This window comes from Caretta caretta, chromosome 1 (assembly GCF_965140235.1).
Source record: "Caretta caretta isolate rCarCar2 chromosome 1, rCarCar1.hap1, whole genome shotgun sequence".
NCBI lineage: Eukaryota > Metazoa > Chordata > Testudines > Cheloniidae > Caretta > Caretta caretta.
This window is the reverse complement of record NC_134206.1, coordinates 188619155-188641322: the sequence shown is the minus strand read 5'-3', so window position 1 is coordinate 188641322 and position 22168 is coordinate 188619155. Positions and strand designations below refer to the sequence as shown.

Genomic DNA, 22168 nt, shown 5'->3' with positions numbered 1-22168 from the left:
CCAGTCCCGGATTTTCCCATAAAAACGTGCGTTCTGCACTGTCTAGCCCTCTCCTGGATAGTCCAGATATATTCGGAAAGATGCTCCTCTAAAGGGATCAAAATACAAGTCTGCTACCTTAAATGGAATTACCCAAACATTTCACAACACTGGATTAGTTGTAATTAAAGAATAAAACAAGTTTATGTAACTACAAAGAGAGAGAGATTTTAAGTGTGTACAAGTATAAGTCATTAAAGTCAAATAGTTACAAGAGACATAAAGATAAAACACTTTCTAAACTTAACAAACTAGACTTGATCAAGGTGAAGTTCTTACCACAGGTTCACAGTAACATTGCTGACCAAATTCTCAGGTCAGGATCTGCTCCCAAAGTCTAAAGTTTGTTTTGTTTTCTTAGGTGAAAAAAGAGAGAGAGCAATGGATAGGGAGAGATAACTTGGGATGTTTTTGTCCCTCGCTTTTATAGTTCAGTCACCCTTTGAAATGTATTTTCCTGAGAGTTACCCCTTAGATAAAGTTCATTCCTGCTATGAGGACAGAGACAAGGAGTCTGGTTGAGAAACAGGCTGCACGCTGTTTCTTCTCACCTCTGTTTGCTGAAATGCAGATTTTCCTTGCCTCCTATCTTCTTCCCCCTCACTGTCTGAGGACCCTGTTTAAAACTTATATGTACATTTGGGTAAATTCACATTCCTTTGCTTAAGGCAGCCCTGTTTAACCAGTTCTGCCTAATCAATGGGTTCGAACATGTGCCACCAACATGGGAGGGGACATTTTCCTCAAGTATTAGAATAGTAGGGTAAGGGCTGGAGGGATCAGATAATCCTGAAGCACATTCAGTATTTCATGGGTTTAGAAGAAGGGAGGAATGAATTTATTTCCTTCCATAGCCTTATTTAGGGAATAACTATCAGGATTTTGTGTGGCCTTTTTATGTAACATATTAATTTTAATATTTTTCCTGTAGATATGTTCTTTCTTTTTTTGCAAATAAGGATCCTAGATTTTAAAATCCTTGGTTATGTCCTATAATAACTTCTGTACTTTTTGTTTCTCTTTATTCTTGAGAATTGTTTTGTAACCTCACAGGTTACAAAAATATATAAAAATAGGTATTTAGCCTAAATTTGGTACATCCTTGACAATCCTGTTACATTTCCAACGGTACATTAAGTGCAATATGTTTCCACTTTGCATTTAGCAGCTAGAAAATAAACTAAAGTAGAACGTCAGAGTTACAAACACCAGAATTGCAAACTGACCAGTCAACCGCATACTTCGTTTGGAACCGGAAGTACACAAACAGGCAGTACCAGAGGACCGCCCTCCCCGCCCCAAAAAAGCAAATACAGTACAGTACTGTGTTAAACGTAAACTACTACAAAACAAAGGGAAAGCAGCATTTTTCTTCAGCGTAGTAAAGTTTGAAAGCTGTATTAAGTCAATGTTCAGTTGTAAACTTTTGAAAGAACAACCATAACATTTTGTTCAGAGTTATGAACAACCTCCATTCCTGAGGTATTCATAACTTTGAGGTTCTATTGTCTCCATTCTGTATTACAAAATCCGTATTATGTCCCTTGTAATGGGACAGATTGTACTATCCGGGTAACATCTGTTATTGACTGCTGGGTGTGCCCGCGTGTGTGCGCGTGCATTGCAATATATGGGGGGAGGTGTATAAGTGTGAAACAAATGCAATGTATCCTTTTAAATAACTAGCTTCTGGTTAGTATTTAGGTGTGAAAATACCCATAGACAAGGACCCTGTTTTTTATCTTAACCCTAGGATTTCAAACATCTTTCTTGTAGCCCTCTGCACATTTATCTGAAATTTTGGCTAGGATATGCTGATTGAGGTATCTGTATCAGTTCTCTTGCAACTTTATTTTTATTGGCAAAGTGAAGGGGAAATAACACCTAGGATTTAAGGATGAAAGGGGTACTTAACATACTTTTTTTTTTTGACTCTTGCATTAGGTATATTCACCTAGTGTGTAATGTTTCAATTCCATTTGGGAAATTGGTATCTTTCTTAATAACATTTTGATACCTGCTTAAAAGAATTGCTTCCATATTGAATCACTTCTGGGATATTACTGTTGTCATTTGTCTGTAGCTTTGACAGGCAGTCTTCTAACTGCAAATGCTGAGGATGTGGCATCTGTGCAAATGTCCTTATGCTGTAGAGACTGAGATTGTGGTAATCAGGGCTCAAAAAAAAAAGTCTTGAAACCTAGAGAGAGGCTGAGGCAACTGCCAGTCTGGACCTTGTATTGCCACCCCCACAAGGCTTCACCCTCTGCAATTTAAACAAACAGTTGTATACTCTTTAGCCTGAGCTGTATTTAATTGTAACACAATCAACCAACTTTTACACAGATGGATTATTGTGGTAGAGCACAAAAAATGCAAGGCTCTTTCAAGACAGAAGATGCAGTCCATGCCTTGAAAAGCGTACAATCTATTTAATGAACTTTACACCTTTTAACTTTTTTAGAATTTAACTTGCTTTCCCTGCTATTCCGTGAGCCCTCAAAGCGTATCTGCTGAATATATTATTTGCTTAATAATATATGCACCTCCTAGTATATGACCAGCCCTCAAACAAAGGTATCAAATATTGAATATTCCCCAAATACTGTTTAACAGGCCTACTTACTACACCACACTTTTGCTGCAGCTGCTATTCTTTATTTTTAAATTATTTTACCACTTGTATTGTGGTGGCCCCTTAAGGGCGCAAGCAGGTTGGGCCCCATTGTGCCAGGTGCTGTACAAATATAATGGATTCCAATCTCTGCCCCAAAGACCTCGTCTAAAAAGATAATGGGAATAACAGGTTTACTCCCTTCCTGGCTCCATTCCACTTTTTCTCTTCTATAATAGATTGTGTGTATCTTTTCCTGCATTTTCTTCAGTGGTTCCTATTTTTCCTTCTATTCCTCCCGCATTCCTCACCCTGCCATTACCTCTTTCACTTTCCCAGCAATGTGTTCTTTGCCTCCTCCCTTGTCCCTACCATCCCCATTTTTTCCTCCAAAAATCTCTATGCATATTCTCCTCTACTTCTCTTTTCTAATTTACCTCTCAATCTCTCCTGCCCACTCACCCCTCCCTCTCACATGTGAATCTTGGAAATGTAACCAGACATCTAATATCCAGTGGAATAAAGATACAGGCCACAGACAATACCAAAAACAGGATAGTGGGAAGGAGGCCCTTGTCCAGGAACAGCATATGAGAAGCCATCCTTTCTTTTTTCTCTCTGCTACCTTCCCTATCCCCCAGCGTCCTGAGTGCTGCGGTGACATGATATATATCCACTCTTCTACCCCACCTCCAGCTTTCTGGATACTGCAAGGCGAGTGTCTTTGGTAGGTTTAGCTTCTGATTTTGTAGGTCTTCCTGCACCGGTGTCATCCCTAATCTTTCCAAGAAGCAGAGTGAATTTTACTTGATGTTTGTCTGTTTGCCTGATGCCCACAGGATTTTAAAAAGCAAAGGTGAAAACTGAAAAAACAGGTTACTTCTGACACTGCAGCAGTTTGTGCAAACTCTGAGCACTGGTAGCTGAGATGCTGGAGCAATCTGTCTGCAGACTAAAGCTGGAAGCTGAAAATTCCAGCTCGAGAAGACATACCCATGCTAGCTCTGAGATAGCATGCTAAAAACAGAAATGTAGCTACAGTGGCGCAGGCTGCATGCCCTGAATGTGTACCTGTGGTCTCTTACAGGACCTTACTCGGGGCAGCTGGTCCCTCCCCGCACTGCTCATGCTTCACTTCCATTTTTAGTGTTCTAGCGCTAGTGTGGACGTATGCTTCATTCATATTTGGAGGTTCATATTTTCATTCATATTTTTTTCACAACTAATGAGGGCTTTTAATGGAAGCTTACCTACTGCAGAAATTGATGGCACTTACTCATGAAAGCTTCCTACTCCCTATAGTTGAGTAGGTTCTTAAGCCCAGTTGGTGATGGTGAAATCAAACTTGCAGGGAGTATTAAGGTCAATCTTACTATATAACCTTCTCCTGAAATGCTATATAACTAAACCAAGTCCAAATGTATTTCATTCTAGATAACGGAATAGATTTTTATTTTGTTTTACTTGGCTTTGACCAGGTTAGCAAGGAAAGTGTGGGTGTTTTTTGTTTGTTTTTTTGTGAATCTCTTGCATGATCTATTTGATTCTGGAGATGGCAGCAGCTATATATCTCTGTATAATATGCGGTTTTACTGGAAACTAATTTTTGCTTTGAATGGAAGACTAATTTTTGTGTTTAGCTGTGGTAAATTTGGGTAAACAGTAAAACACTGATTATATTTTACTTTTAGCCTACTTCTTTAAAATACAGTACCTTTGCTCTTCCCCACACCACATTGTTGAGTACAGTAAAGACATCAGAGGACTGCTGTGCAATTCTGTTTTGCATACATTTTTTCTCTACTTATTAAAAGATCATGTTTTGAAAATTAGTTTGCTGCCTGGTGTGTGATGTATGACTTACACACCATGTTGGTTTTGATTTACATTGTCTATGTTTGAAAGTTGCACTGTTTTAACTAAAGATGTGATTTTTAAATCAGATCAGTTAAAGTGATGCAAATCCCTGTGTGGACACTCTCTCATATTTCAGTTTAAACCAGACTTTTCATTTTAGATTGTTAATTGGCAGTAAGTTTAAGCTAAACCAAATAAATTATGGCGCTGAGGTTTGCACTAATTTAACTAAATCATTGTAAAAACAGATTGCAGTTAAAGTAATGCAACTTTCTCTTGTAGCCAAGGCCTTACTCAGGAAGTAGCTGTACTACTTCCTCCTGTATTGTAGTACTCTTCCTTTATTATACAAGTTTAAAATAATTTCTCCCACTCACCTGAGTACTAGCTTCCTCCCTAAATATTGACCAATGGAACTGACTCTCACTAAATGTCATTAGATTGTAAAAGTGCTCCTGATTACAGGTGTTCTATCAAAATGGTTTTGTAGAGTGTAGTGAGTGGAGTAATTAAAAGGCACTTGGGAGCTAGAAACAGACGACATTAAAGGGGAAAAGACAAATGGAAAAGGACAGTGAAGAGAGAGAAGTGACTGGGAAAACAGGGGGACTTGGGGGAAGGGATGGTGGGAACATGCCTGTTTGGTTTTCCTGATCTAGAGTATAGATGTCTGAGTGCATTTGAGGTAGGTCCACTCATAATATTAATTTAAATTCCAACCTAGACATGAAAGAAATCTTAGAACAAGTCAAGAGTTTAATGATTGCCAGCCATGCATTATTGAGCTTCCTTTCCCATGAGAAACACTCAGCATGAATTTCAATTAATTCTAATCTACTGCTGAAGATTAATTTTTGGGTTATCTATCATTAAATAGAAAGATATGATGATAAGCAGTAGCAAGAGAATTACTAGAGTGCATAATCCTCAACAGTATTATTGCTGTTTTTATTTTCACAACTAGATACCCCCCAGAATGGTCATTGGTATGTCTACCCATGTATTAAAGGTCCTGTTTTATTAACCACTACTTTCTGGAAGTGATGTTTTGCAAAATACTAGAAAATCAAAGCATATTGTCCTATAGTCTGAGGTTGATTTTGCACTCAGTGGGAGGCTTCAGTTTTGGAAAAGACTCAAGTTTCCAGGCCTTGAGCCAAAGAAAGTAGAATTCATGAGCTTAGTCAGTGCATATGTGAGGGACAACAGACATAGGCCACATTATTCTTCCAGTACCCCAGCTGGCTGATTCACAGAGGCAATTATATCTACAGGGGTTTTGGTCCTCTTGTCCAGATAGAAGTGAGTGGGAAAGGGGAAGGCAAGAGGGAAAAATAATGATATGGAGCAAGGTTATTAGTTTCTATTAAAACAAGGTTTTATAGTTGAGAAAATCAAACAAGAGCTACAGCATGGAGGGTAAATGAAGATGGTGAGTTGGTAAGAGTCTCAAGTTAAGGTACCATTTGATTTTTCCATGTGTTTGAAATTGTTGATGATTTCATTGCAATTAAGAGCAATCTTCAGACTAGACTTTTTGCACTGTCAAATGCAGAGTTGAGGGAGGAAAAGATAGTGATATTTTAAGTTTTTAAGGAAGTTTTTAAGGTCAGGCTTGACAAAGCCCTGGCTGGGATGATTTAGTTGGGGGTTGGTCCTGCTTTGAGCAGGGGGTTGGACTAGATGACCTCCTGAGTTCCCTTCCAACCCTGGTATTCTATGGTTCTATGATATGGGTAAAATACTACTGCTAATAACACTACATTTAACTGCAGAAGGAGAGGTGTAAAGTAGATTAATGGTTGCTACGCTTAACAAAAATCTTGTATTATAAAAAAGATGGATGTTTTATGTGGTATAATATCCACTGGTTTGGGACTGACACAAAGGTGAGAAACTCAGGTTTGTTTTTTGCCTTTGCATTCCTCCTCAATTACCAGGGTAACTGGTAAAAGCCAGTTACCCTGCAAACCTACTGTATTCCTGGATCAACAGAATAGGAGCAAAACAATCTGAAAAAGTAGCTTTTCTTCTATTCTGTGTGTGTTCTTATCAAAATCTTGTCTTCTAAGTTACTCTAAAAGGAAATGGGGTGGGAAAACTCATAAAATAGGGCCCCGAATAGTAAACACATACAGTATTACTGCATAAAACCCTCGTCTCCCATCACATGGAATTATTTCACTGACTTTCCAATGTATATGACATTTTACAGACACATTATGGTTCAGTCTTAAATTTCACACACTTAAGGCCGGTCTGCACTTACAGAGCTGCAACAGTGCAGCTGCACTGCTGTAGTACTTCAGAGAAGGTGGTGCTACTGTGCTGAGGGGAGAGCTTTCCTCATCGGTGTAGCTAATCTGCCTCCTCGAGGCGGCAGCTATGTCGGTGGGAAAGCTTCTCCCAGTGATACAGCATTGTCTACACCAGGGGTTAGGTCGCTATAACTGCATCACTTGGGGGGGTCGATTTTTCACACCTCTGAGCAACATAGTTCTACTGATGTAAATTTATAATGCAGACTCAGCCTAAAGGCCTGATCTTTCAAAACACTCCTGGGTGTGGTTCCTACTACCCCAGCTGAATTCTCAACACATCTCTTGATAGTAATCATTGTGCTCTGTAGTGTTTCGGAAGGTAAGACTCCTAAAATCTACCATTCATTTGGTCTTTGTCCTTTCCTGAAAGATGTTGTTTTGCAGAGTATTTTTCCACATTCAGGAGTTATGCATTTTGATTTGTTAGGTATTAAGTGTGTGTGTGTGTGTGTGTGTGTATATATATATATAGTTAGATTGAACAATATTATTTTTGAATAGAACTAATGACCTAGAGGTTTATTGTTGTCTGCTTGACCTACACCTAGCTTCTAGTAAGTTTTTGTAATGTTCGGTAACAATAAGTGGATGTAGTGTATAATCAAATGTTCAACAATAGTACTTGCAAAACTGCACAACTTATTTTTTGATTTAGTGAGCAGCCTTATTACACGGATTGCTGAAATACATTAACTAGATGAAAGGTAAAGTTTCATGCAGATTAAATACATTTTGAAAATACTAATAGTTTCAGTTATGAAAGTCTGAAGAGTTGGTAAAATACACTTTGTCATCTTGGTTATTTGGTTTGCCCATTGACACTGGATGATGTTGGTGTTTGTAGTTTTTCTTAATACCCATTTGGATTGAATATATTGCTTTTCCTTAATGTATTTGAATTTAATATTTCATAGCTGGATTCATGATAACAATTCCATTGTTAATAAATAGGAAGATGATAATTTGTATTACATCACAACTTGTGTGTTGCAAAACGAACCTGGATTTTATTGGAAATACCTCACATTTTATAGGCTGATGATTATATAGAATGCTCATCACATAATAGCACAGATAAAAATTCAAGAATTCACTGCATATTTTGGCCCATACCGTATGAACACACATACATCTGAGTCACTTTACCCAGATGAGTAGCCCTATTGAGTTCAGTGGGACTGCTCACGTGCCTAAATGTTTGTACAACTGGGGACTCGGTACCATATAAACAATGTGGAAATGAGAGTTTATGCTGCTCAAGTCCACACAGAATGGAACTCTGATTTTTAAAATGAAAAATGTGTACCTTTTTAATTGTATTGTTCGGGATGTATTCAGAGTGATTGTGTACACTCATTGATCCTCATTTAAAGAAATAAAATCCTTTATTTTTCTGCCCAATTTTATTAGTGAATGAACAAAAATACCCTGCTTCTCACTTGGATTATTTGCATAAAAATCCCTTAACTATAGTAAAACCCTCCCAATGCGGGTGGATTAAATGTGAACTCCAAGGGCATGTCTATACTACAGCTAAGAGCATGCCTCCCAGCCTGGGTAGACACACATGTTAGCTGTGCTTGAGCTAACATGCTAAAAATAGCAGCATGGATGTCCTGGCACAGGCTATCTGCCTTGACTACAATTCCACCCAACCTCCTGAGTCTGAGCTCAGGTGGCTACACGAGCCACCACCTGCCACAATGTCCACACTGTTATCTTTAGTGCATTAGCTTGAGCAGAGCTAACATGTCTGTCTACCAGAGCTGTGAGGTATGCTTTTGCTGCAGTGTAGTCATACCTCTATGCTATGCTAAGACTGCCTGGGTTTTTTTGTCTGTATTTTTACAGACTAATTAGTCTTACATTAGAAATCAAAATCTTCACTTCCCTATTTTTGCTGGAGGGCTCTCCAGTGCACTGGAGAGCTACAGCGGGAGAGGGACATCACACTCACTTGCAACTGTGAGCTGCAACTTTCCGAGCCTTCAGCTAAGAAGAAGGAAGACACCAAGTCAGACTGTTTTAAAAATTTTAGGGGGGAGGCTTGTTTTTTGTTTAGGTAGAGTTAACACAAAAGAGCTTTTTAAACACTCTGACTCAACATCCCCTCTCCCCTCAGTTGAAGGCTGGACAGTTGCAGGTCAGGTTCAGCTGTATGTGATCTTACTTACCCATCCTAGTTCTCCAGAGTCTTCCAGTAAAAACAGGAAAGTCAAGATTTGCAATTCTCATTATTTTCTTATGTAAAAAATAGAATTGTTTGGAAGGTTTGAGTGATAAGGGAAAGCTTTGAGGTCACCCCTATTACATCATGAAAGAGTAGTAAAAGATAAGTAACATTTTTTTCTTTGAAGTGAAATATAAGACTAATTAGTGTCTGAATCCACCAAAAATGTTTCCCAAGTTTCAGCGCCCATTAGTTAGATATTTCCTCCAGCACTCAAACAGACTTTCCTCATTGTTGTTTTTCTCCATTCATTGCCATTCCCTCGGTCCCTACTCCCACTCCCTCCCTGTCCTGTAACTTTGGTCCGGAAAGCATCAAATTACTTTATTTTCCCCACAAACATTTCTTGCCTCTTACAGTTCTGTTGTTCTGTCTTGTACCCTCTTGTTCAGGGATGAGTTACCAGGTCCAAATTCAAAAGCAAACAAATTTCTCTAGCCATTTTCAGTTTTAGTGACCCTAGATTTTACTGTTAACGTTAGTAGGGTAAAACATTTTCAGATGGGTGTGACTTAATTTGAAGATGTACCCTTAATAGGTCTGTTTGATGGTGTTACTTTCTAATAAAACTTTTGTGTTTGTAGGGGTACCCATACACAGTATTTCTATTATCCTAGTATAAAGCGAACTCTTGGTGTATTTATAGCAGCATTAGAAGTTGGTTTATTCTGCAATTTAAAAAAAGTAGTATTGGATCATTTGTTCTCCAAATCAGCAAGCTAACTATAGATCAATGATAGTGAAGACTATTTCAATATTCTACTGCACTAAAATGATGTTTTTTGTTACAGGCACAGCGAATGTAAGCCAGATGCACCAGCAGTTACTTATGCAACCTATCGGGGTTCTGTACGGATTAAGCAGCTACTAAAGAAACAAGCAGAGGAGGCACTAAGAAGAGAAAAAAATACTGAAGGCAAACATATTTTCACTGTGACTGGAAATGGAGAAATCCAAACTGCTGTCCTTCCAAACTCACCATCTAATGTAAGAGTAGAAATTACAGGACCCCCGTCAAAAGAGAATCAAAAGGATCATGCTAAAGATGGCAAGGAAAATGTTAAAGCAAACCTCTCTGCAGTTAAAACTGAACTGAAAAAAACTGATGATGCTAAGGATATCTTAGATAGCAGTGAACATGGAACAATTGAAAACACCTCTGCCTCATCCACTGAAACAAACTCCAACAGCAATCACATTGGAGAACTAGATTTGTTTGTTTCCTTAAATCATGCACCAGTTTCTGATACACCAGAAGTTAATAGAACTCATTTTCTAGGCTCAGTATTGTCAGCCAGAGACAACAGTAGTTCCAATTACCAGCTTATGGATTCTGTTAAAACAAATTCTGGAAATAACAGATTGGCTGAAAAGGGGGCGAGAACGTTGGAAGAAACAGAAGCTCAGTTTCAATCAGACAATAATGCCACTTTTAGCTTTGATAAAGGAATAAATTCTTGTGTTCAAGTATCTCATGAAGACTCTAAGGAGACAGCGCAAAATGATTGTGAGTATTCATCCAAAACAAAGAGAGAAGCAGTTGATAAAGAACTACCATTGATAGAGGGTGAATATGCCTGTAATAGTCATATTGGTGGTCAGTTGGAACTAAAGTTGGATGCCCAGATGTCCCCCTCTAGTAGCAGTGCATTTCCACATCAGGCAGATAAGCATACAGAAAATGCAAATAAAGATAGTGGCCCAAGGATGGATGATTCACAAAAATATGTGGCGGCTGAAGAAAGGGAGCAAGAAACACAAACCTTTCTAGCTAGTGTTCATTTTCCTTTAAATCAAGAAAGATCTACTGAAAAGTTATCGGAGGCTGTGAAGGACATACAATTTTGTGGAGTCAATAAGTTGATGGTAATAGACAGTCTACCCACTTCAGTGCCATCTGCCAAAACTGTTCAAGATACTGGCATGGACACAGTAAACAGTCCAGGTATTAAAGAGTTCAATGAGTCAGGGAAACCAACACATATCCAAAATGATCCCTCAGTAACTCTTGAGGGTGAATCTAAGGATATCAACACAGAGAACACTTCCATACCTTCCCTTGAATCTGAGGATGTTGAAACCACTAAGGTTTCATCTGCGTCTGCAGAAATAAATGTTGCTGGCACATCTCCATCAGCCCTTGAATGTGGAAGTGTGAAGACCCACATGCCGCCTGCTATCTTAGAATCTGAAGATGCCTGCCTTAGCAAAGCTATAACACCTGTCAGTATCGTCAAGATTTCTCCTCCAGTCCTTGAAGCTGAAGATGGTAGCTTGGATAATATTTCTCCTCCTATCCACAGATCTGAAGATGAAACCATGACCAAAAAAGCAACCAACTTACAAGATGTTAAAAAAACCAACATTTCTCCCCCTGACCATGTCTATGAAAATAGCAAGCCTCTTAAATCTGAAGGGATGACTCTCCCCAACAATGTAGTTCCTTCCAGGGTGCCCAGCCTTACTGCTCCTTCCCTTAAAACTGGTGAAGTCTTTGTAGCCAATGTCCGAATTGCCAAATTATCAGTTACATCTGACAAGGTCAGTGAATCCAAATGTGCTTTTCTTGAAGGTGATACACCTAAGATAGTGGCTTCTTTCTTGGAAAATGGAGATGTCGGTGCACCTACAGTTATTTCTGCTGCGTTTGAAAATGCAGATGTCAGTGTAACTCAGATTTCACCTTGCTCTGAAGACATCAATGCTAAGAGTACATCTTTCACCCTAAAATCTGATGTCATTTTAGCTGAAAGTGACTGTCCTCCTCCTAACTCAGAGGATGTTTGCATTCCCAAGCTTGCTTCTCCTACTCTGAGGTCTAAAGAAATCTCCAAGCTTTTTCCTTCTGCCCTTGAAACAGCAGATGTCTTGGACAGTATTAATCTCCCGATTGTTAAGTATGAAGTTGTTAAAAAGGGCAAAATTTCCTCCAAACTCAGAGTTGGTGATGAGACTGATTATGTACCTCCAGATATACCTCCTGCCCAAAAGCTTGAAGATGCCTGGTTAACCAAATCCATAACATCAACTACCTGTCCTTTGGAACTTGTGGAAGTGAGTTCTCGTGTAGACTGTAGTAAGGATGTGCACAAAACTCCTTCAGAGCAAGTAAACCCTTGCAACCATATTCCTGCAAGGACAAAAAACCGAGCTAAAATGAATGATCACACTGCTTCATTTACAAAATCAAGCAACGTCTGTTCTCAGAAAACATGGGAAGATAAGGAAACAGGAAAGCAAGTGCACATTGAATCCCAAGACACTGTTCTATTTAAAAAAGCCGAAGAAATCGTTGATGCGGTTTTACGCTTGGCCATAGAAGAAATAAGATCAAAACAAGCAGCTGGTGTCTATCAGCCTTGTGGCAGCAAGGACAGTTTAATAAAGCTGGATATCCTAAAAGAACAGAAAACTAGAAAAATACAGTTGGAAGCAAAAGTAAAACATTTTAATGAGAGCTATGCAGGAAGCTCCTCTGAAGTTAAAGAAAAGGAAACAGTTGCTACAAATACTCAGGCTGAAAAGATACCATTTAACATCACTCATAAAACTGACCTACATAGTTCAATAGCACTAAAAGCAAGAGAAATAATTAATGAAGTTATTAACTCAGCCAAACAAAAACTGATGTTTAATCAGCTTGAAAACAGCGAGAGTAGGAGCCCTTCTGAAACTTTTGTGCTTAAACATAAGACTGGATTCTCAAAGACTCTAAACACAGATGTTCAATTAGTTGCCAAAACTCAAGAAATAGTCAAAGAGCCCTTGGGTTTAAACCAAATAGGGAAGGAATTAACCCAAAATGTTGCTAGGGACTGTGAAAAAGCAGGCTGTTCCGTTCCTTTACTTCTAACTAGGGTGGAAGGCAGCACAGATCTGACCATAGGGGGAGAAACGGTTCCCAGTAATGGACTTTCACATCAAAGACATGGACTTCTACATTCTGATGATTTAGCAAGTCTGGAATCTGACCTTGCAATAATGGCAAAAGGTGAATGCTCTAAAACTGTCTATGATAGTACAGTTATGACAGAAATCAGTGATAAAACTAGCATTTGGACAGCTAGCAATAAATCTGAGGAGACTTTACATGTATTAAATAGAGATACTGTTATGATTGAAGAGAGGATGCCACCATTACAGTTAAAAGATTTGTGCAGTAATACAAATATGCCAGAACATATATCAATGCCAGCCTTGACTTTTAATTCATCACCTTTCCTTCATGACGAATATACCTGCATACCTAGCAAATCCAAAGATGAAAGTAGTCTTTCAGGTTTAGACAAAAGTTGTGCAGGTAAATGTCCGCCAGAACTTTGTGGCAAGGAGGAGGTTTTTGTGTTTGTACAGGAAAAAGCAAACCCGAAAGATTCACAAGCCAACAGTGAAGAAGGCAGTGGAAAAACAGAAGCAAATGAGATACCGCAGGATAAAAACAGATTAAACACACAGTTCATTGTGTCTGAATCTTCTGTAACTGTTAAGGACATTGAAGGGAAAATTTGTTTTGGCTCAGATTTTGCCAATAAAGATGAGACACTGAAATCAACACTGATGATGGATCAAGATTTACAAAGAGATAATGCACTTGGAAAAAAGAGTCTGAACAATAATAATGATACAGAAGAACTGACAAATCTCTCAGCCTTTTCTCCACAAGGTGAACAGTGGGAAAGCAATTCTTTATTTACTGTATTGTATGAAGGCTCTCCTCAAGAGGAGAACCAGTTCATTTCAACTGACCAAAAGCAAGCTCACTCAGTCTCTCCTCCTGACCTGTCTCTGGATAATATTGAACATCTTTGGATGTGTGAAACAGCAAAGAGCAAATATGAGCCTGTCAGTACTTATGAAAAGGACAACAAATTAAATGAAACATTAGATAACTGCAGCTCAGAGTCATTTATGACAGTGGAGGCTAAGCGGTTTAAAATTTACCCGTTTGCTTTGTCTCCTATATATGAAGATGACAGCCCACAAGAAGACCAGCTGTCTACTGATGTCTCTCCAGGAGGCCATTCTATTGGAAAATCCAAAGACAATGCCAACCACTCCTCATCCGTCTTGTCACTTCTCCAGTCAGTTTCTGAGCGTTTGAAATTTAATAACCAGTTCAGTGAGGAGGATGAGGAAGACTCTTATGAAGAAAACATGGTGGATGTTCAGAAAGAAGACTCTATTACCAGCCAGTGGGCAGGCAGCTCAAACATGGTGCTTCTAGAAAATGACCAAGAAAGGGCTCCACTTTCCAAACAGTCACTTATATATTCAAAAGAACCGCTTAGCCCTAAAAAGCAATCAGAGCCATTTCCAGAAGAAACTTGTCTTTTTCCTAATCTGACACATTCTACTCAGTTTCAACAGAAAGCTGATGCTGCCACGAAACCTCTCTCTAGGAGTGTGTATTACCAGTATTTTCAGACAGCCAGCAATTATTCATGTGAGAAGGGAGTCAGACTTGGAAGTGTCCTTCAGGATGGATTATTGCCAAGGGATCATAAGCCTCAAGACAACAATTGGCCAGAATCAGGAGCTTTTCCAGTGGTAAGTTGTCATGTTATATAAGTAATAACTAAAATGATGATGAACCCAGTTGCAATTACCATCTTTTAAAAAACATCTTAACTGTCTTATCTAAATTCATTCAATTGTAGGGTACGAGGTAAGCCTACGATTGCAGACAATTACATTTTCTCATTGAAGCATTTTATAAATAAAATGCAGCCAGTTACTGGGGCCAGATCATAAACAGTAGAGGAGATCCTGCAGCTTCTAACAGTAAAACAGCAAGTAAATAGAAAATACACTCAATAATAGCAACATGCAGGCTTGTCCTTTGAATGGCATTTTAAATGTGAAGATGACTGGGACAAGGCACACAGAGAGTTCAAGGAGGGGAACAGAATTGTCTTGAAAAACTGCTCTTTTACATTTACTCTACTTTTGATTTTATTGTTCCTTTACTCCCTGAGAATATGGTTCAGTGTTTGGTGTATCCTTCAGTTCTTCTGTAGCCTCCAACTCAGCTATGTCTACACTTACCGTGGCATGTGGAATACAGGCATTGCACACCCCCACCCCCAGCATGGGTATAAATAGCAGTGTAGATGGGAAGCACTGCTTATGTGAGTAGAGTACAGACACACCAGAATATTAGGGTGTATGCTCTACATGGCTCCCTACACACCCAAGCAGTGCCTCCCATGTCTACACTGCTGTTTTTGGAAGTGTAGTGTCCAGTGGCCTCCTCCCTGATGGAGCCTTTCCCCACCTCAGCAAAAGGCTCCTACAGCAGGGAAATGCTCTGGCAATTGGGGAGGGAACTGGAAAAGGCTGCAGCATCTTCCCACTGCCAGAGCCTTTCACTGCTGTGCGTAGCTACACACCACAGTGTACACACAACCTGCTTTTCCCTGTGCTACATGTACCATACGCTCTGCCACAAGTGTAGACAAGGCCATAGCTGCAGCCAAATAGTCAAGCTCTTTCTACGGATTAGCACTCCTGTTTCAGTTTATTTAAAGTGAGGTCAGTTGAGAGGAGAGAAGTAGTATTTTGTGATGATTTGGGGAAATGGAAGAGAGTGGTCACAAGTAAGAGTGTCATAGCCTGAAGAAATAAGCTCTGGTGTGGTACAATATCTCTCTTCTAGTTTGGGGAAGGGGGAGTGTGGGAGGAAATAGTTCTACATGGTTCTGATTTTCATTAAAGCTCTCCTCATCTAACATTTGTGGGTTTTTTAAGGATTATTTTTTTGACCCACTGTATTAAACTGCCTAAGCCTAATTTGCATAACAGTGAGGCTAGGATCAGCTGTTGTCACTAATTAAAGTAATATGTTTTAAAGGAACACTGGTCTTAAACAATTCTGTGCGCCACTGTTGCAGTTTTAATGGTTATTTTCCACATCATTTTAATTTCAGAATCTTATTGACAGGAAGAGCCTCGAATGCAATCCAAGACCAGGAAAAGTAAGTGTGATCTTGTCACGGTGTAGGTTAATATGATTTAAATCACCATCGGTATTTTAAGGAGTAGCAAAATTTTGAAAGAAAAAATGTTATGTCAAATTTGAGTACTTGTAATGCTGCACATGCTAATCATTAGATTAGATGCAAAAAAATTCTAGCCTAGGGGAAGCCTGCTTAGTTTGTCTGATTATTTAGTTCAGCAGTCTACAATTGAAGAAAATATGTACAATGCTGGTAGCGCATATACAAAATCAGAACCTGTTTAATAAAAAGCAAAAATTAGGAACCTAATCCATATGTTGAAGTGCCCCTTGTTCACATATAATGTCTATTGTTTTAGATGATTATTTATGACATTCATGGGGAGAAAAGTAAACGAGAAATATACCATGATCTACCAGATGCCACATCCTGGATCTTTCCAATAGGAACATTGCTTAGAGTTGTTAGAGGATGGTAAGTAATACATGCCTTATTTAAATGGTATCTTTTCAGAAGATAAATGTGTATTTTTCTTGTACCTCTGCCTCTATTATTTATAACACAAGTTTGATATGCAGGAGCATCTTTTCTTGGTTTATAATTACAGTGACATTTACAAGTAAAGCAATATGGTAAGTATTCCCTCTGCTGGGAACTAGCTTAAAGCAGAAGGAAGTTTGTTTTATAACCAAAGCTAAGTTTTCACAGTTTAATTTCATTAACCACGTGATGTTGTAAAATGAGCTGTAGGACATACATGCTCAGCTGCTGTTTGAAACATGGCGTTAAAAAGGGAGCATAGACGTAGTGGGATACAGAAGAGTATTTAGGATAGACTATATGAATCTTTCTAAATCCATTTGCAAAGCTTTAGTGCACAATGAGGTAATAGATGCTTTGGAAAGCTAAGGCTGTGAATGCATCTGTCATACATGCGTGCCCACAGTTATTTTATACAGCATAGGCTTCTTGAAGTAAGTGCATCAGACCATTCATCTCCCCCACACCATAATACAGTGTCATGGTAACATTAATATTGTTTGAGACTGGCCCAGTTATTTCTTCAAATGTTTTATGCTTGTTTAGTAACCACTGGGTGCCATAGTGGTAATTGCATGTTTTACAATTATATGGAATTCAGGACCCGGCTTAGTTAATTCGCCTGGAACTAGAAAAGTAGGGTGTTTAACTTGCTTCGCTTTTCCAATTACTGCTTAGATTTCTGCAAATAAGGCTTTTAATCATTCTGGTTAGTCATAACCTTGGGCTCTTGAGTAGGTGCATCTAAATATATATGTTTGGGACACAGAGCTATATAATAGAAGGGAAGAAATGACTATTTTATTTTTTAAGTACAGAAATGAAGCACAACTTACGTTCGACAAGTGGAATATGGATAGAGAGGGACAGTGCATGAAGGGACACTGATAACTGGCTTCATGGAAAGAGCTCTCTACTGAACTTTCCTAGCATGAGTGTTATATAGCCATGGTTTTAGTCTGCATAATAGTTACAATTCTCTTAATGATTTCATTATTACAGCTGGATTTTGTATGAAAAACCAAAATTCCAAGGAGAGAAATATGTGCTAGAAGAAGGAGAAATGGTCCTGAATCGTCTTTGGGATCTTCGGGACATGAAACACCATCCAAGGAACCTTGCAGTTGGTTCTATCAAACATGTAACAAAGGTATAGACTTTGTTGATAATAGGACACAAAATGCAAACATTAACATCAGTGGTAGCAGTGTCCTTATAAGAACGGACGCTGCGTGTCTGCTGTATGTTTCCTGTCTCGTCTTCAAACTAGTGGACAGGGGACCTTCAGACTGTTGACACAAGTCTCAGAGTTTTGAACTTTTTGAAGCCTTTTGATCCTTACCTCACTGTCCAATTCTTCAACTTTCTTCTTCCCAACCCAAGACTGTACTCTTCACTTTCTTCTTAAGTGCTTAAGTCTACTCATCTTCCTCTGAATGTAATAAGCAGATAGTTTATATGCTCTTGCCCCACAAAAATCTTCAGCCTGATTCACTGGTGCCCCTTCTTTATCACAGACATTTGATTGCCCAATTAATTTAAATCATATGAATTAATTCTGATTCTTTGTTACAAACATTTTTCTGTTCAACATTGGACTGTCCACAACAGTCTGTCTGGTTCTCCTTTTGCGCACTAATGGTCGCTAATTAGTATCTATACCAAATATTCTTTAAAAATTGTGCCTTACCATTTTCTGATATAGTTTTTTTCGGTTACTGTAATATTCTTGCAGATAATATACTGATGGGTGTAATAGACTTAAGATGATTAGATAAGAGACAGTTCAGAAACATGACCGAATGTGATATTCAGTTAAGTGAGTCCCTTTTGAGTAGGTATAAGCCAGATTTCACTTATGGAAATAAAATATGGGACTGGAAAAACACACCACATAACTCAGATAACAAAAACAAAACATGAACCTCAGCCTAACCTTTCTCCCCAAGCTTGCCTGTTCCCAGGATCTCCTGTAGAATCTACTCTATGTTCTAGTCCCCTCTGCTACAGAGAAATGTCTTGTATCTTAATTAGAGTTAAAATCCACCTCCAGTGAGTCAGTAGTTGTTACTCTTAATCTTTAGTTTAGGATGGCTCCGCAGAGGAGCATTATATTCTTATGTAGCATTTTAGGAACTGCCCCTGTTACAGTATCCTTTGTCAGTAAAATGGGGAAGGAATGGGTCTAAACACCATGATGTTCACTGGGTATTCTCGTATTTATCAAGCTTCATTCTATATCATCTGTGTGGTTTGTCAAGTGTATACCAACTTGCTGTCATGATATTTCAGTTTCTAATATGCACAATCCCAAGTTTGTACTTAGAATTCACTATCAAATCCAGACATGGCTAAAGGGAGGAGAACTGCTTTTCTTAGTATATAGTTTGGGCTGAAATTGTATTGAAGTAACTCCTCGCTTAACATTGTTGTTATGTTCCTGGAAAATGCTACTTTAAGCGAAACAATGTTAAGCCCCACCTATTTACATTAATTCTTCTGGGGAAATTGGATTCGCTTAAGTTCCATGGAAATTTTTTTCGCCAGACAAAAGACTATACAGATATATATATATATATATATACACACACACACCCCTATACACAGGACAAGTTTTAAACAATTTAGTACTGTACACAGCAATGATGATTGTTAAGCTTGGTTGAGGTGGTGAAGGAAGAGGGTGGGATATTTGCCGGGGAATGCCTTACTGCTAAATGATGAACTGGCACTCAGCTGAGCCCTCAAGGGTTAACACTTGTTAATGTAGCCTCTCACTCTACAAGGCAGCATGAATGGAGGGAGGAGAGAAAGCACGGCAGAGAGAGACAGAGAGACACACCTTGTGTGGGGGCGGGGGGGGGAGAGAGAGAGAGAGATGTGCATTGCCCCTTCAAGTATGCTGACCATACTCTAAGTACACTGCCTTTTTAAGTACTGTAGATCAGCAAGTTGAGACAGCAGCTGCTGCCAGCAAGCTCCCTCCGTCCTGAGTCCTGTCGTGTCCCCCTTGCTCTGTGGAGATGGCTTAATGGGGTAAAGGAGTTGGGGAAGGGGGACACCCTGACATTAACACCCCTCTCCTCCTCCTTCTGCGCCTTCACCCCTCCCCACACACACAAGCAGGAGGCTCCCGGGAGCAGCTCCAAGGCAGAGGACAGGAGCAGCACATGGCACTGGGAACTTAGGGGATCTGATGGGGGCTGCTGGTCCACCTTGGTTCCAAGCCCCCACCACTAGCTCCAACTGGCTGCTCTTTCTTCAAGCAGTGGACAAAGCAGGTGGCTGCCAAACCACGTTATAAGGGAGCATTGCACAACTTTAAACGAGCATGTTCCCTAATTGATCAGCAATGAAACAATGTTAACCGGGACGACTTTAAGTGAGGAGTTTCTGTACTTACGTGTAATATAGGTGCATTTCCTGTATCCATGTAACATATGTACCCAGCATCACAATACTAGCAAAAGGCTCAGTTGGGATTCATAAGGGTTAGTGGAACACCTACAAAATATGATTGTATTTGCATCCAGAAATTAAAAAGCCACTTTGTTTAAAAATAAAAATCAAGAGCATAAAACTAAACATAATGCATCTGTTATTGTTCATTGAAAGAGCAATATATTTAGCAGACCTTGTGATTTAAAAAGAATCTGCACTCATTTTGCTGAGCACAGCATTCTAAAAGTTCACATGGTGAGAGCCCTTTATCGTGAATGAATTGTAACTTGTATTAAAATGTGAAAGCGTCTTATTAAAATTGGTATTTTTGCATCTCTGCTGGTCTACTAATCATTTCAAAATTTATAATATTTGTGTCACCAGTGAGAAATGGGCATAATATCAAGCCATTGATGGTAAACAAGTTTCATTCCCACTTAAAGATTGAAAAGAAAAGAGAGAAATTCAAAAGAAGTCAACTGAGGACATGACTTATGAGAACAGTGAACTTAATTTGTCGAGTGCAAAAAGCTGATGCTAAGAGGAAACATTACAGGACAGAATATGAATTATGAATATTGGAAAAGAAGCAACGAATTACTGAAATTCAACACCAGTAATAAAATAAGGAACTATGGGCTAAGATTAGAGGAGGATGAATGTATCTAGGACGGCCTGCCAGACGATTTAATCTGGCCCTCGAGCTCTCGCTGGGGAGTGGGGTCAGGGCCTGCTCTGCATGCATGTGCCACAGCTCCGCGCAGCTCCCGGAAGCAGCGGCATGTCCCCGTCCCGCCCCCTCCCCCCCCCCGGCTCCTACATGTAGGAGCAGCCAGGCGGCTTCACACGCTACCTCCACCCCAAGCGCCGCCCCCACAGCTCCCATTGGCTGGGGACTGTGGCCAATGGGAGTTGCGGGGGCGGTGCCTGCGGACAGGGCAGCTCACAGAACCACCTGGCCGCACTGCCACGTAGGAGCCAGAGAGTGGGACAGGCTGCTACTTCCAGCAGATGCTTGAGGTAATCCCCACCCGGAGCCTGCACCCCCTCCCATGCCCCAACCCCCTACCCCAGCCCTGATCCCCTTCCCACCCTCCAAACCCCTTAATCCCAGCCTGGAGCACCCTCCTGCACCCCAAACCCCTCATCCCCAACCCCACCCCAGAGTCCACACCTCCAGCCGGAGCCCTCACCCCAAACCCCTGCCCCAGCCTGGAGCACCCTCCCACACCCTGAACTCCTCATTTCTGGTTCCACCCCAGAGCCCGCACCCCTGGCCAGAGTCCTCACCCCCTCCTACACCCCAACCCCAATTTTGTGAGCATTCATGTCCCGCCATACAATTTCCATACTTAGATTTGGCCCTTGGGCCAAAAAGTTTGCCCATCCCTGATCTAGGATGTTAGAGGAAACCTTTGGATGGTGAGAACACTAATAATAATTGTGTCACAATCACTAGAAATTTTTAAAAGAAGAGTTAAGTAGGTTTTGGTCAACCATGAAATCCTTTTTCCAGTCTCCCATGGCATGGTTTGTTTTTGTGGACCACAGCTGGGAGTGTTGTACACTGCAATACAAGGTTTTAATATTAGCATATTATAGACAAGTCCCCAAATACTTGAGCAATGACCTTTTGCCTAGCAATTGTGATAGGCTAGGGCTGCTCTGCTATCAGTCCCTAGGTTCATGCAGAACTTTGTTGTGTGTAGGAATTCCTTAGCTGAAGATTTTTCCTACAATCAGGGCCTAACGGAAGTATGCCTTTTCAGGGTGTGCATACGTGCTTAAATCAGCGCCTTATGGAACTCCTTCTTAAGGGGAAGTTTACTATGCACTATATATTTTAATTGATCAATCCTTGACCTTTTGGAGTTGATATATGTGTGTGACATGGGAAAGTTTGCAACGTTGTTGGAGCTGTGTTGGAAGGTTTGACTATCATCCCTTTTGTCGATGGGGTGGTTTGCCTGATGACTGTTGGGTTTACCTTTCTGTCCGATCAGTTTGATGATATTGGCTGTGTGGCTGGGCTGGTTGGTTTTTCTTTTAATTTTTTAATGTTTTTTTATTGTGTTTTTTGTGTTTGTTGGATGCCCTCAAATAGCATCTTTATAAGTTAGTTAAATAATTGGGGATAGGGTAGTGCACTGGCAAGAGGAAGACAGGCATT

General features: G+C 39.9%; 1 protein-coding gene across 2 annotated transcripts in view; it reads left to right on the top strand.

Moving 5' to 3' along the window:
- Positions 1-22168, top strand: part of CRYBG3 (crystallin beta-gamma domain containing 3) — a 128988-nt gene that overhangs the window by 48103 nt on the left and 58717 nt on the right. For both annotated transcript variants that reach the window (XM_075118065.1, XM_075118066.1), the window contains exons 4-7: positions 9853-14608; positions 15988-16035; positions 16376-16491; positions 17560-17707. In XM_075118065.1, coding sequence (XP_074974166.1) covers positions 9853-14608; positions 15988-16035; positions 16376-16491; positions 17560-17707 — 5068 coding nt within the window. The remainder of the gene's footprint in view (positions 1-9852; positions 14609-15987; positions 16036-16375; positions 16492-17559; positions 17708-22168) is intronic.